This window comes from Triticum dicoccoides, chromosome 5B (genome assembly GCF_002162155.2).
Source record: "Triticum dicoccoides isolate Atlit2015 ecotype Zavitan chromosome 5B, WEW_v2.0, whole genome shotgun sequence".
NCBI lineage: Eukaryota > Viridiplantae > Streptophyta > Magnoliopsida > Poales > Poaceae > Triticum > Triticum dicoccoides.
The window spans coordinates 519,009,076-519,024,416 of record NC_041389.1 but is presented as its reverse complement, the minus strand read 5'-3'; the positions used below and the strand labels follow the sequence as shown (position 1 = coordinate 519,024,416).

At 43.4% G+C, this 15,341-nt stretch overlaps 1 protein-coding gene across 1 annotated transcript; it reads right to left on the bottom strand.

The window, feature by feature from the left end:
• Nucleotides 1-9,247: 9,247 nt before the first annotated feature.
• On the bottom strand, nucleotides 9,248-12,289 carry LOC119311284 (probable inactive purple acid phosphatase 29). Its single transcript, XM_037586927.1, has 4 exons — nucleotides 11,701-12,289; nucleotides 10,615-11,006; nucleotides 9,763-10,213; nucleotides 9,248-9,566 (listed from the first exon to the last, which is right to left on the bottom strand). The coding sequence occupies exons 1-4, from the start codon at nucleotides 12,002-12,004 to the stop codon at nucleotides 9,535-9,537; spliced, it is 1,179 nt and encodes a 392-aa protein (XP_037442824.1). The 5' UTR covers nucleotides 12,005-12,289; the 3' UTR covers nucleotides 9,248-9,534.
• Nucleotides 12,290-15,341: the final 3,052 nt, after the last annotated feature.

Sequence of the window (15,341 nt, the reverse complement as noted above, 5' to 3'; positions counted from 1 at the left end):
GGATGAATATTCAGAGTACAGCTGGGATGCCGGCGACTTCCGCTGGTCGCGACGGAGACGGGGACGGACGAACGGTGCACCAGCTGAAGAAAGGCGCAGCTTATTCCATCCCGCCATGGCATATTCGGCTTCCTTTTTTTTTCAAAAGGGATTCATTTGAAGTACAAAACACACCAATCATAATAAAAATTATATAGGTCCATGGATCACCGAACGACCATTGCCGCTGTTAGAACGAGCCGCCTGACCTTGTTGATGACAGCCAAGAAATCTGTGCACGTGCCTCTAAGGACCAGCGTCACGGAGCCGCAATCGTTGCCGTTGAATCCTTGAATCGATCTGAAGAATCATTCCGTTCGCCTTTTCATTCGCCCTTCTTCCGTTCGTCTTTTCGTTTGCTTTTTGATTCCTCATTTGCTGGATTTTTGTTGCCATCATGTCTGAATCTGAGGAGTTTATCGTCGAAAAAGAAAGCAATAATCTTGAGGAAGGTTTTAATGATTTTGCCAATAATGATCATCATGAAGGACCCACTATTATCCATACTAAAACCTCCGTGTGGGTAGCGGTAATATTATTGGAAAAGGGGTGATTCAAGATTTCTTTACTTATGCCGGTACGTTACCTACGCTAGGAGGAGCTATTCTTAATAAAACTAATAGCCCTGCAGATGCAATAACTTTGCTTATAATTAAACTTGAAAGACAATTTATTCATATGCATCCGTGCATATAAAGGATTGTTCTAGAGTTCTTCAATATTCAGCATGCTTCTGTTAAGCGCGCCGCCACTATATTTCCAGCTCATGATTTTAGATTCATTATGAAAGAAGCTAGTGAAATTTTTGCACATTATAAAATAAATGGTGGTTGTCCCCACATAGAGGAGATCCTTTTTAATCAAGAGGAAATAATGCAATTGCAATCTCCCAATTATGTTGCCTATAATGAAAATTTAAGAAAAAGGGTTCCTACCGAGGTTTTGGTTGATAAGATTTTTGAACTCAATGATAATTTTGTTATACAAAACAACGGATTAGGGTTTGTATTAAGAGATGGGCTTATGACGTTCCACCAAACGAATGCTTATAATGATGAGTTGATTATAAAATACAAGGGGCCGAAGGAGGAAGCAATTCCTCCCAAACTTGATCTTAGGGATCTTTATCCTATTAAATTTAGCCCTTTTGATTATTTTTGCTTACCACAAAGGAAACTTTCCGCTGAAAAAAGGGAGTATGAGATGAGCATGGATGATATCCCTTATTATTATGATAATACTTATATATATGTTTTATGCCTAGCTAGGGGCGTTAAACAATAATGCTTGTTGGGAGGCAACCCAATTTTAATTTTTTTTCTACTTTTTGGTTCCTGTTTTCCAATAAATTTATCATCTAGCCTCTGGTTAGATGTGTTTTTATGTTTTAATTTAGCGTTTTTGCCAAGTAAGACCTTTGGGATAGTTTGGAAGATTGTTGATTTGATTTGCTGAAAATCAGAAATTTTTGAGCCCAGTAAAACAATTCAGTAAAACAATTTTAGAAAATCACATAAGCGTGCTTTTGATCTGAATTTTTACACAAGAATGATATACAAATTGCTCAGATTTTCCTAAATTTTTCAGAATTTTTGGAGTTACAGAATTATAAGAAGTTTCCAGATTGCTACAAAATGTTGTGTATTTAACTGATTATGTTTTCTATGTGGTGTTTACTTATTTTGATGAATCTATGGGTAGTATCGGGGGTTATGAACCATGGAGGAATTGGAATACAGTAGATATTACACCAGTATAAAATAAATAATGAGTTCACAAAAGTACCAAAAAATGATGATTTATTTTCTTATACTAACGGATCTCATGAGTTTTCTGCTGAGTTTTGTTTTGTGAAGTTTTCAAGTTTTGGGTAGAGATTTGATGGACTATGGAATAAGGAATGGCAAGAGCCTAAGCTCGGGGATGCCCAAGGCACCCCAAATTAATATTCAAGGACAACCAAGCATCTAAGCTTGGGGATGCCCCGGATGACATCCCCTCATCCGTCTTCAATCCATCGGTAAATTTACTTGAGGCTATATTTTTATTCACCACATGATATGTGTTTTGCTTGGAGCGCCTTGTATGATATGAGTCTTTGCTTTTTAGTTTGCCACAATCATCCTTGATGTACACACCTTTTGAGAGGGACACGCATGAATCGTGTTTTATTAGAATACTCTATGTGCTTCACTTATATCTTTTGAGCTAGGCAATTTTGCTCTAGTGATTCACTTATATCTTTTTAGAGCACGGTGGTGGCTTTATTTTATTGAAATTGATGAACTCCCATGCTTCACTTATATTATTTTGAGAGTCTGTAAACAACGTGGTAATTTGCTTAGGTTATGAATTTTAGTCCTAATATGATGGACATCGAAAAGGGATATAATAAAAACTTTCATGTAAAGAGCATTGAATACTATGAGAAGTTTGATTCCTTGCATTTGTTTTGAGATATAAAGATGGTGATATTAGAGTCATGCTAGTGAGTAATTATGGATTGATAGAAATACTTGTGTTAAAGTTGTGATTCCCGTAGCATGCACGTATGGTGAACCGTTATGTGATGAAGTCGGAGCATGATTTAGTTATTGATTGTCTTCCTTTGTGTGGAGGTCGGGATCACGGTGGTTAACTCCTACCAAGGCTTCCCCTAGGAGCATGCGTGTAGTACTTTGTTTCGATGACTAATAGATTTTTGCAATAAGTATGTGAGTTCTTTATGACTAATATTGAGTTCATGGATTATACGCACTCTCGCGCTTCCACCATTGCTATCCTCTCTAGTACCACAATTCTCGTTGGTGCATTAAACCCACCATTTACCTTCCTCAAAATAGCAATCATACCTATCTATTATGGCATTTTCATAGATATTCCGAGATATATTGCCATGCAACTTCCATTATTTCATTTATTATGACACGCACCATCATTGTCATATTGTTCTTATAGCATGAGGCATTTATATAGTCATATTTTGTTCTAGAATCGAGTTGTAATTCTTGAGCTGTAAGTAAATAAAAGTGTGATGATTATCATTATTAGAGTATTGTCCCATGTGAGGAAATGATGATGGAAGCTACTCACAAGTTGGGATGAGTCTCCGTACTTTACAAAAAATAAAAGAGGCCAAAAGAAGCCCAAACAAAAAAAGAGAAAAAAAGAGGCCAAAGAGCCCAAAATAAAAAAATGAGAGAAAAGAGAGAAGGGACAATGCTACTATCCTTTTACCACACTTGTCCTTCAAAGTAGCACCATGATCTTCATGATAGAGAGTCTCATATGTTGTCACTTTCATATACTAGTGGGAATTTTTTATTATAGAATTTAGCTTGTATATTCCAATGATGAGCTTCCTCGAATTACCCTAGGTCTTCGTGAGCAAGCAAGTTGGATGCACACCTAGTTAGTTTCTTTTTGAGCTTTCATACACTTATAACTCTAGTGCATCCGTTGCATGGCAATCCCTACTCACTCACATTGATATCTATTGATGGGCATCTCCATAGCCCATTGATATGCCTAGTTGATATGAGACTATCTTCTTCTTTTTGTCTTCTTCACAACCACCATATCCTATTATGCCTATAGTGCTATATCCATGGCTCACTCTCATGTATAGCATGGAAGTCGAAAAGGTTTGAGAATACTAAAGTATGAAACAATTGCTTGACTAAAACCCGGGGTTGTGCATGATTTAATACTTTGTGTGATGAAGATGGAGCATAGCCAGACTATATGATTTTGTAGGGATAACTTTCTTTAGCCATGTTTTTTTGAGAAGACGTGATTGCTTTATTAGTATGCTTGAAGTGTTATTGTTTTTATGTTAATATTAAACTTTTGTTTTGAATCTTATGGATCTGAATATTCATGCCACAATAAATAAAATTACATGAACAAATATGTTAGGTAGCATTCCACATCAAAAATTCTATTTTTATCATTTACCTACTCGAGGACGAGTAGGAATTAAGCTTGGGGATGCTTGATACCTCTCGACGTGTCTATAATTTTTATTGTTTCATGCTATTATATTATTTGTTTTGGATGTTTTATAAGCATTAATATGCTATTTTATATTATTTTTGGACTAACCTATTAACCTAGAGCCCAGTGCCAGATTCTGTTTTTCCCTTGTTTTTGAGTTTTACAGAAAAGAAATATCAAACGGAGTCCAAACGAAATAAAATTTTTGCGGTGATTTTTTTTGGACCAGAAGACACACGTAGGACTTGGAGATGAAGTCAGAGGAGTCCCGAGGCGGCCACAAGCCCTCAGGGCGCGCAGAAGACACACGTAGGACTTGGAGATGAAGTCAGAGGAGTCCCGAGGCGGCCACAAGCCTCAGGGGCGCGCCCTAGGGGGCGCCCTGAGGGCTTGTGGGTCTCTCGGAGCTCCTTTAACCCTAATTCTTGGCCTATAAATTTAGAAATATTCTCAAACGACCAGAAGCGTCCACCATAATACTTTTCCGCCGTCGTAACCTTATGTACCCGTGAGATCCCATCTTGGGGCCTTTTCCGGCATCCTGTCGGAGGGGGATTCGGTCACAGAGGGTTTCTACATCAACTCTATTGCCCTTTCGATGAAGCGTGAGTAGTTTACCTCAGACCTACGGGTCCATAGCTAGTAACTAGATAACTTCTTCTCTCTTTTTGATCTTCAATATAATGTTCTCCTCGATGTTCTTGGAGATCTATCCAATGTAATAATCTTTTGCGGTATGTTTGTCGAGATCCCATGAATTGTGGATTTATGATCAAATTATCTATGAATATTATTTGAATCTTCTCTGAATTCTTATATGCACGATTTGATATCTTTGTAGGTTTGGTTTGGCCAACTAGATTGGTTCTTCTTGCAATGGGAGAGGTGCTTAGTTTTGGGTTCAATTTTGCGGTGTCCTCACCCAGTGACATAGTAGGGGTAATGAGGCACGTATTGTATTGTTGTCATCAAGGGTAAAAAGATGGGTTTTCATCATATTGCTTGAGTTTATCCCTCTACATCATGTCATCTTACTTAAGGCGTTACTCCGTTCTTATGAACTTAATACTCTAGATGCATGCTGGATAGCTATCGATGTTTGGAGTAATAGTAGTAGATGCAAAATCGTTTCGGTCTACTTGACACGGACGTGATGCCTATATTCATAATCATTTCCTTGGATATTGTCATAACTTTATGCTTTTCTATCAATTGTTCGACAGTAATTTGTTCACCCACCGTATACTTTCTTTGAAGAGAGAAGCCTCTAGTGAAACCTATGCCCCCCGGATCTATTTTCCATCATATATTTTCAGATCTATAAACCAAAAAACCCAAAATACCTCGCTGAGTTTTATTTACTTTTATTTTGTTTTACATTTTAGTAATCTTTTATATCTATCTCCTTCAGACCTCATCCTTGCAAGTGACCTTGAAGGGATTGACAACCCCTTTATTGCATTGGGTGCAAGTGTTTGATTGTTTGTGCAAGTGCATAGATTGAAGACTTGCGTGTACCTCCTACTGGATTGATACCTGATACGTCTCTATCGTATCTACTTTTTCAAATTCTTTTGTCCTTGTTTTGGACTCTAACTTGCATAATTTGAATGGAACTAACCCGGACTGACGTTGTTTTCAGCAGAATTACCATGGTGTTATTTTTGTGCAGAATAAAAAGTTCTCAGAATGATCTGAAACCTCACGGGGATAAGTTTTGGAATTAATAAAAAAATTGGCGAAAGAATCAAGTGAAGGGGGCCCACACCCTGGTCACAAGGTGAGGGGCGCGCCCTCCGACCTTGTGGGCCCCCTGGACCTCCACCGACCTCAACTACAACTCCATATATTCACTTTCGGGGATAAAAAAAATCAGAGAAAAGGATTCATCGGGTTTTATGATACAAAGCCACCGCCAAGCCCTGTTCTTCCTCGGGAGGGCAGATCTGGAGTCCATTCAGGGCTCCGGAGAGGGGAATCCATTACCATCGTCATCATCAACCATCCTCCATCACCAATTTCATGATGCTCACCGCCGTGCATGAGTAATCTCATCGTAGGCTTGCTGGACGGTGATGGGTTGGATAAGATTTACCATGTAATAGAGTTAGTTTTGTTAGGATTTGATCCCTAGTATCCACTATGTTCTAAGATTGATGTTGCTATGACTTTGCTATGCCTAATGCTTGTCACTAGGCCCTGAGTGCCATGATTTGAGATCTGAACCTATTATGTTTTCATGAATATATTTGTGTTCTTGATCCGATATTGCAAGTTATAGTCACCTACTATGAGTTATGATCCGGCAACTCCGGAGTGACAATAGTCGGGACCACTCCCGGTGATGACCGTAGTTTGAGGAGTTCATGTATTCACTAAATGCTAATGCTTTGGTCAAGGTACTCTATTAAAAGGAGTTCTTAATATCCCTTAGTTTCCAATAGGGCCCGCTGCCACCGGAGGGTAGGACAAAAGATGTCATGCAAGTTCTTTTTCATAAGCACGTATGACTATATTCGAAATACATGCCTACATTATATTGATGAATTGGAGCTCGTTCTGTGTCACACTATGTTATAACCGTTGCATGATGAATGCCATCCGATATAATTATCCATCATTGATCCATTGCCTACGAGGCTTTCACATATTGATGTTTACTTCATTACTTTTCCGCTGCCACTGTTACTTTTGTCACTGTTACCGTTACTTCCGTACTACTTTGCTACTAAATGCTTTGCTGCAGATATTAAGTCTTTCAGGTGTGGTTGAATTGACAACTCAGCTGATAATATTTGAGAATATTCTTTGGCTCCCCTTGTGTCGAATCAATAAATTTGGGTTGAATACTCTACCCTCGAAAACTGTTGCGATCCCCTATACTTGTGGGTTATCAAGACCTTGGTTCTCAAACCGAGGGTCTGCTGCATCACCCTTTCCTCTTCAAGGAAAAACCAAACCGATAAGTAGCAGCCATGCGTCCATAGTCTTCCTGTATATCATCGGGAGCTTCGTGTGCAAGTATCCTCATAGCTGTTGTGCATTGTGCAGGTGCAATCCTTCTTGCAAATGAAATAGTTGTCGAACTCCCGGATGGCGTTCACAATCCCGAGGAAGAGTTTCCGGCTCATCCAATAACGGCGAAAAAACACTTTCTTGCCGTGCAGTGGAGCGTCGGCGAAGTAGTCGACGTAGAGCAAGCAATAGCCCTCCATTCGATGCCTCTGCTTGCTCTTGCGGTGGCCCGATGCCGAGCCACCTCGCCGCCGCTTTGCATTGTTCACGAACAGGCTGGCCAAAGCGGCGAGGATCATGAGGTTCTCTTCGTCGTCGGTGTCGGCCTCGGCTTCCTCCTCCATCAGAGCTGCGAACGCCTCCTCCTTGTCGGAGTCCATCGCCGAACAGGGAAATCACCAAACACCTCGCGGGTCGAATCTAGGAGGGAAAAAGGCGTTTCTCGTCTGACAATGGTGGCCCACGCGCCACTTTTCCCTCCGCCGGAGCCTCCAGGTGCCCCCTAGTGCGCTGAGTTCGGTTTGGGATCGCTGGGCCAAAAAATGGGCCGAACTAACGGAATTCAACGTCCTAGGGACGCGACTGAGCCATTTTTGGGCGCGGGCGATAAAAAAGGCAGCCCGGGGCGGCGGCTGGAAATGCTCTAACCGCGAGGCAGCATACCATGTTCTGGTTGTGGAGAAACCTCTCGGCGCAGCAACGCCTTTCCTCATGGCCAAGCGATGCTCCAACCGGGTTCTGCTACCACTGGACACAGCATGCTGTGGTTGTGGTCGATTCAGCGGACGACAATTGTTAGTACGAAGGGGAGAAGGTCACAAGGCCATGCAATCCAGAAGAAGAGGAGACTATCTTTGGTGACCCCACCCTTATTGAGATCGTCTGCAAATATCTCGCCGATGCATAGCTTATACTACAAAGCATACACACAGAAATAGGATGATTAACGAATAAGAGGTGTCTCGGTGCCCAGACTCATCTGCACCTGGTTAGAAAAAAATCATAAAAATATAGTATAAAAATTCAAAAAATTCCAATTTTATTTTGAGTGGTACACAATTTGGTGTGTGAGGCCCGCTCCAAATTTCAAATCATTTGGACACATGAGAAGCTCTTAGCAAAAAGACAAATTAGACCAAAACAGTACATGAACAGTAAACTTTTTTACGGACCCTCAGTTTGTCTTTTTTATCGAGAGCTGCTCAGATATCCAAATGATATGAAAATAGGAGCGGACCTCATGCATCAAAGTTTCTACCGCACAAAAAAAATTAGGATTTTTTTGAATTTTTCTAGTATTTGTTTTGATTTTTTCCGTCAGCGTGGGTGCAGATGAGCTCGGGTGTAGAGATGGATTTTCGGATTAACGATCAATACTAATCTGTGGGCAATCACACGCAGCCATGGACCATTTTGTAAACTGAATATGTGCGAAGAAACAAGAGACCAAGGACAGACATAAATATGATTGAATACGACTAAAAACACTGATACACACAGAGAAATAATAAAACTGAGGGTCTGAAGACTATATATAACTAAGATCTCAGGACCAAAAGACCGAACAATGATGCAAGCCTGCCGACTGAGGACACATAGGAGCTGAGAGCAATGAACATAAACTAAAATGGCAGAACTTGTGCATGAGAAATGTGCTAGTACCTGATTTGCAAAGAAAACAAACTCGCATAGAGCCATTTGAGGTGTCTAGTGTTTGACAGACTCAACTCCACAGGAATTTCATTACAGTTTTTTCTTTGAGTTACAGAGCAGAATGACTGGGTTGGATCTCAAAGATGGACGCGACTAATCGTTACCGGAAATTAAATAAGGAAATGCAAAATAAAGCCACTATTCCAGAGACTTGGGAATCATCACCTACGCATTGGGTTCAAACCCTAGACGCCAGTGTTCCTGGTTGGCCTACAGGAGTATCTGTCATGGCTCCAAGTTTCTCCCCTTTGTCCTCCAAAAGTTTCCTGCTTTGCTGTCTGAATTCGAACTTACTGAAGAAATTGGCAGTTCAGTCCTCTGAACCTGTCACTCGGGTAATGCATTGGGGTTCAGTTTGCGTCCAACTTATCTGGTTGCTGCATCTGGCGGCAAAGTGGAGGTGAGATCTACGTTGATGCTAGAAACACATCAATGAGGTTCTTGTTTCTACTCAACAGTTCAGACACCATTGCAGGTAATAAACTTATGAGAGAAGATACAGGCCGCATTAGCATCGGTATTCTCATTAACTTCCGACATCCGAGACCATTTGCAAAGAGTGAGATATGTACTGAATCACACCGAATCCATGATACCCGCCTTTTTTTCTTGACGTGAAAAGCTACAACTCTGAGAACTTGAGTATACATGTCGCGTACTATCTGTTTTCATTTACACTTTTACGGACTCCGTAATAAGCTGAACACCAACAGCACACATGATGAGTAGAGGTAGGAATAGGATGCAGCATTCACTGTCCCCATCCTGAACTCAGCTTCTGTCATGATCCTTCCTGCCCCTCCCTGCCAATTAGCAACACTTACATAAGTTTTGGTTTTGAAAACATGTTTGTTCGATCAGTACAGTAATTTCATACTATCTATCATAATTCACAAGAAAGTGGACCATTTATTATCCATCCAAGTATCACAATAGCACTGTAATGCATGCTAGAAATAGCACCATGCTCATGCTGTCATGCATATGTGAGTGTCTTACCATTAGAGCCTTTGTTCCACAGGACCTCGGAGTCAATCGTGGTGAGGTGTTGATCGTCAAGCCTCTTCCATGTCTTGATAGACTTTACGTCTTGCCACTCGCCGGTCACTGTCTTCTCAAGCTGCACAGACACCACCCTTGCTCTCCTCGACCACCCGGCCTTCCCATACGCGTGGTAACCGAACCCACCGGCGTAGCACAGCTGAATTCCAGTGAGCTTCCCACAGAAGTCATTTATGTGATCATGTCCTATAAAGGCAGCCTTCACATCTCCGGCTTCCACCATGGTGGTAAAGAAGCCTGAGTTGATTGATGGTGAGCTGATACCCTCCTGCTTCACTCCTGTGAAATTGGATTCTGTGAAACTGCTGAACTCCGGCAATGGAATGTGGAAGTATGCAAGAGCAGGTGCTGGCTCCTTCTGGCTGGGTTGTTGACTCATGTAGTTTTTCTGCATTTTGCAATAAGTTTTCTTATTCTAATTAGTAACATAAATATGCATATAGCACCAACAAAATGAGAATACCATACTAGTATCATCACTAAAACAACTTGGTATTTTTATCTCTCTATATTTAACTTAACCCGAAAAATATCTCGCTGTGAAACCAATTGTATTCAGAACTACAATGCCAGCAAGCAGGTAGATCATCTATTTTGAAATAGCATGAATTTCTTGAGTTGTGTCTTCAGAATAATTATCAAGAACATTTTGCATAGTTAAGATGGTTCATCGGATCATTCTCATGTGTTGTTGCCAATGGCAACTAGTAGCATCTACCTACTCAGTATGGCAGAAGAAAGTGTAAGAAGCATCACACCAAGATGGTGACAAACCGCAAACTTATTCACCTGGAGACTCGAAGACGTTTTCTGGAACCAAGCTTCCTGGGAAGCCTTGATCCAACCGTAACCAGGGATGGATGGCACGGTAGAATAGTCACCACTGTCAAGAAAATACATGTTGAGCACTGATTTGTTAGCCAGCAGTGTTCCTTCAACCCCACCAACTTCCAGATTATAATTGCCGAAGCCATCGATTTCTACTCCTTCAGGATTGAAGCGTGAAAGAGTGTTCTTCATGCCCACAAGGTGTCGCATCACGCCCTCCCGTGACAGGGTACCCTCCTGGTCATGGTTACCAATCCCAGCAGCCCAGGGAAGGTTCATGGCGATGGCTGGAGCGATCGCCGCGTCCATCGATTTGGCCGCATCGGTTGAATCCGCGCCGTAGATGTTATCACCTGCCCAAGAAACACTGATGTTGAAATTATCTATGCACAATTTAACTATTTCGAACCATGCTATCTATGCACAATTTTTCAGAGGAAAGGTTTTTAAAAAAAAAAAAAAGATTGCCCTGCTATGACTGAAAGCAAACTTATGTCTGCACAATTACTATCACTGCAAAAGCATAGTAGCACAAATTATCGCTGGCACATGCGTGTGCGTGTCGTAATCTCAGTGTTTCTGAAAAGATAATTAAAAAATGGGTTGCTAGATTTGCAGCATTGGAAACATCACCAACATCGCCCGTGAAACAAGACGACGAAAACAGGACAGTAACCTGGAGATAATCACAAAGGCGGCTACATTTGTATCTTTCTTTGTTTGGGGTTTAGCTCCATGTGGACGCAGTCATGATCAATCAGACCATTTCATCTTCGTCTGGATGGACAGACAATCAATTAACTGAAAGCCCGGCAGATGAGTGATTGGGCATGGTCAGAATTTCCATTCCCCCGACCCAATTTCAGTGCAGCTCGTGCTTCGGATTTCTTAATTCTTTGGGGATTACTCCACCAATGCATGGCACTTCTGAATTCTTAACTCGAAATCGGAAGAAGTGGCGACACCAACGAATCACTAGTTAATCGAAGTATTAACAGAATAACAGAGCAGGGAAGAGGGGGAGGATGGGTGGGGGGCAGGTCGGACCTGTGAAGACGACGAGGTCTGGGTCCTCGGCGCGGATGACGCGGTAGAGGAAGGCGGTGGTGTTGAGGTCGGAGCAGCCGGCGACCTGCTCGGGCAGCACGTCCTCGCACGCGGTGCTCCGCCCGTCCGCGTAGTGCATGTCCGCCACCTGCAGCACCTTGAACGTGCCGCCCTCCCGCCGGAACCGCAGCCCGCCGCCGCCCCTCTTCTTTCCCTTCCCTGCCGCCGCCGCCGCGACGAGGAAGAGGGCGAGGAGAAGGAGAAGCATCGGCGGCGGAAAGCGCCGGAGAGCGAGGCGGGCCATGCCGGCCGAGGGTGCAGCTGGCTAGAGCGGCGCGGCGTGGGAAATATAACCGGGGGATCACTGTTTGCTGGCGAAAGTAGCGATTTGTGGTTGCGGTGGATTTCTGTTCTTTATAGGAGGATCTGGCCAACGTGGCCGGGCGCCTGGCAGTTCGCGTTTGGCGGCGAGCGCACGGTGAGATTGAGGGCGGTTTGACGTGAGCCCGCCGACGCCGACGCCGACGCCGGCGAGTTTTTTATTGTGCGGTGTGCGGGGGGTAGGGATGGATACCCACAGTTCAGCTGGGATGCCGTACGTACAGGGATGGAGTCCGTTGGCTGCGGTGCGCGCCGGGGCAGACGGAGAGGGAGCGGGGGGTGCACGAAAGGAAGAAAGAAATGCGCCGATAATTCATCCTGGAGCCCGGGCTCCTCTGCTTCCGCTCAGTAAAAATTTTTAAAAAAAATACTGAGAAAATTCAAAAAATTCCAAATCTTTTTATGGTGGTAGATAATTTGACGCGTAAGGTGCACCCCAAAATTCAACTCATTTGAACATCTGAGCAGCTCTCGACAAAAAACACAAATCGGGTCAAAACAGTGCGTGAACAGTACACATTTTTACAGACCCTGATTTTGTCTTTTTTGCCGAGAGCTGCTTAGTTGCTCAAATGAGTTGATTTTTGGGACGCACCTCACCCATCAAATTATCTACCACCATAAAAAAATTGGAATTTTTTGAATTTTTTTAGTAGTTGTTTTGAATTTTTTTCTAAGCATGGGTGCAGATGAGCCCGGGAGCCAAAACTCCGCGTCCGAAATGCGCAGCTTATTCCATCCTGCCGTCGCATATTCGTCTTGCCCCGGCTTCTATTTTGAATCGGATTTGCCAATTCAGAATTAGGCCTTGTTTGTTTAATAAGTCCTAGGACTTTTTTAAGTCCCAACTTATAAGTCATAAGTCCTTACCTGTTTGTTTACAGGGACTTATAAGTCCCGAGTCCCTACCTGTTTGTTTATAGGGACTTATAAGTCCATGTTGCACCGCTGCAACGAGGCTCAGGAGAGGGCATGTCCAGCGATTGGAGGCACCACTGCAACGAACCGAAGCAGAACGAACCGAGGCGGGGCGGCGATGGGGCGGCGAACCGAGGCCGACGGGGCGAGAGGCGGGGCGGCGACGGGGCGAGAGGCGGGGCGGCGGCGGCGATTGGACCAAGAGGCAGGCGGCGTGCGGGGAACGAGCCTGGAGCGACGCGGGGTAGGTCCGGCCCGGAATAAGTCCCAATAAACTCCTCCCTGAGAGTCTTATTTGATAAGTCTCAAATCACCATAATAAGTCCCAATAAGTCCCTTGTGTTTGGTTTAGGTGAAACTTATAGGGACTTTTTTAAGTCCCTAAACCAATAAATCCCTGGAAACAAACACCCTCTTAATGAAGTCTTGTCTAAGTCCTATGTTGTTTTTTTTGGCAAACTTTCAATCTATTCTTCTTCAATCATAACAGTACAACGAACACCAGAAATAAAAATTATATCCAGATCCGTAGACCACCTAGCGACGACTACAAGTACTGAAGCGAGCCGAAGACGCGCCGCCGTCATCGCCCCTCCATCGCTGGAGTCGGGCACAACTCGTTATAGTAGACAGTCGGGATGTCGCCGTGCTAAGACCCCATATATAGGATTAGCACCCCAGAACAGTAACCGCCGCCGATGAATAATAATGTAGATCGGAAGGATCAAAACCGGAGACACACGAACGTAGACGAACAACGACGAGATCCGAACAAATCCACCAAAGATAGATCTGCTGGAGACACACCTTCACATGCCCACCAACGATTCTAGATGCACCCCAAAACGGGGGCTAGACTGGGATACCTTTATTCCATCTTCAGGGAGCCGCCATCACCTTGCCTTTTTGAGCAGGACACAAACCCTAACAACATTGAAAAAACAACTCAAAACGGAGCCCTCCCGCCGGACCTTGTCAGGATCCACCGCGCCTCCATGGCCCTACGGCCACCAGAGACGAGACGGACATGTGCCGACACCGGCGAGAGGCACGGACCCTAACTTTCTTTCTTGGAGGAGAAGGAGGCGGCTGCTGGCGTCTTGGTTGGTCTATCCGTGAGTTATATGGTAGGAGTTAGATGAGACACAATTATTTCTCATCTACTACCTCTGTTCACCAATATAAATATTCTATTTTTGTCTCTAAATTGGATGAGACACATTTTAGTGTGCTTGTTTCGCTTATTCCAGTTCGTATGCAGTTTATATTAAAATATTTAAAATATCTTATACTTGTGAAGGGAGCGGGTGACGGTGTCCTGGACTAGGGGGTACTCAGCACATCGTCTCCCGACCTATGGGTCGGGCCGAGGACCCCATGGCGGTTCACTAATGGGGCACCACTTTAGGCAGCCCATACCGCATACGAAGTAGAGTCCACAAGACTTGGCGCTCAAGCCAAGGACTCTCCTAAAACCCTAGGCCTCCGGTGTGTATATAAACTGAGGCCAGGCTAGTCAATAGAACATCTAATATTCATTAAAACAATCACGTGGTAGATGCATGTACTATGTACTATCCCCCATATGAATACAATCAAAAGCAGGATGTAGGGTATTATATCTTTGAGAGAGCCCGTACCTGGGTAAAAACCCTGTGTCCGTGTTATCATCGCTCCAAGACGCCTACCTTAGGACCCCTACTATGAGATATGCCGGATATAGAACCGACAGGGGGTAGATGAGAGCTAGCCACGACCATTTTTAATTATTTTTTCGAGCAACGCGCTACCTTTGCATCTAGATAGAAGAGATGCACATGTATTTACAAGAGGCACCATGTTTTTTAGGGGAATGCTCCAAATCCCGAAAAGCCAAAACAGAGAAAGGAACTATAGCCCTATTTGGTTCATAAGTACTAGGACTTTTTCTAGTCCCAACTAAAAAGTTCCTAGTCCCTAAAAAGTTCCTCCATGTTTGTTTTCAGGGACTAAAAAGTCCCTAGTCCCTCCCTAGAGATGATTAAATGACCATGTTACCCCTAGTATACAGAAAAATAACAACCAAACAACACCATGGAGCGGCGGGGCAATGGGTACAGGGAGGGGCATTGTTGGAAAAGTCCCAAAAAAGTCTCTCCTTGAGAGTCTTCTTCATTTAGTCCCAAAAAGCAACTTTTAGTCCCTAGAACTCCCTCCTGTTTGGTTAAAAAGTCTCTAAGATGACTTTTTTTAGTCCCTACACCAAAAAGTCCCTGGAAACAAACACCCTCCATGTGAGAATCACGGAAAGGCCCTGCCCATGCGCAGTGGCGGAGCTAGCCCAAAATCACTAGGGGGCGAAA

Bases quoted from the DNA above. Each gene is read 5' to 3' on its own strand.
- LOC119311284 (XM_037586927.1), bottom strand. From the start codon at position 12,004: ATGGCCCGCCTCGCTCTCCGGCGCTTTCCGCCGCCGATGCTTCTCCTT. The intron at 11,007-11,700 runs GTCCGACCTGCC...TTTCTTGGGCAG, and splicing joins AGACCTCGTCGTCTTCACAG to GTGATAACATCTACGGCGCG. The intron at 10,214-10,614 runs GTGAATAAGTTT...TGCAAAATGCAG, and splicing joins AAACGTCTTCGAGTCTCCAG to AAAAACTACATGAGTCAACA.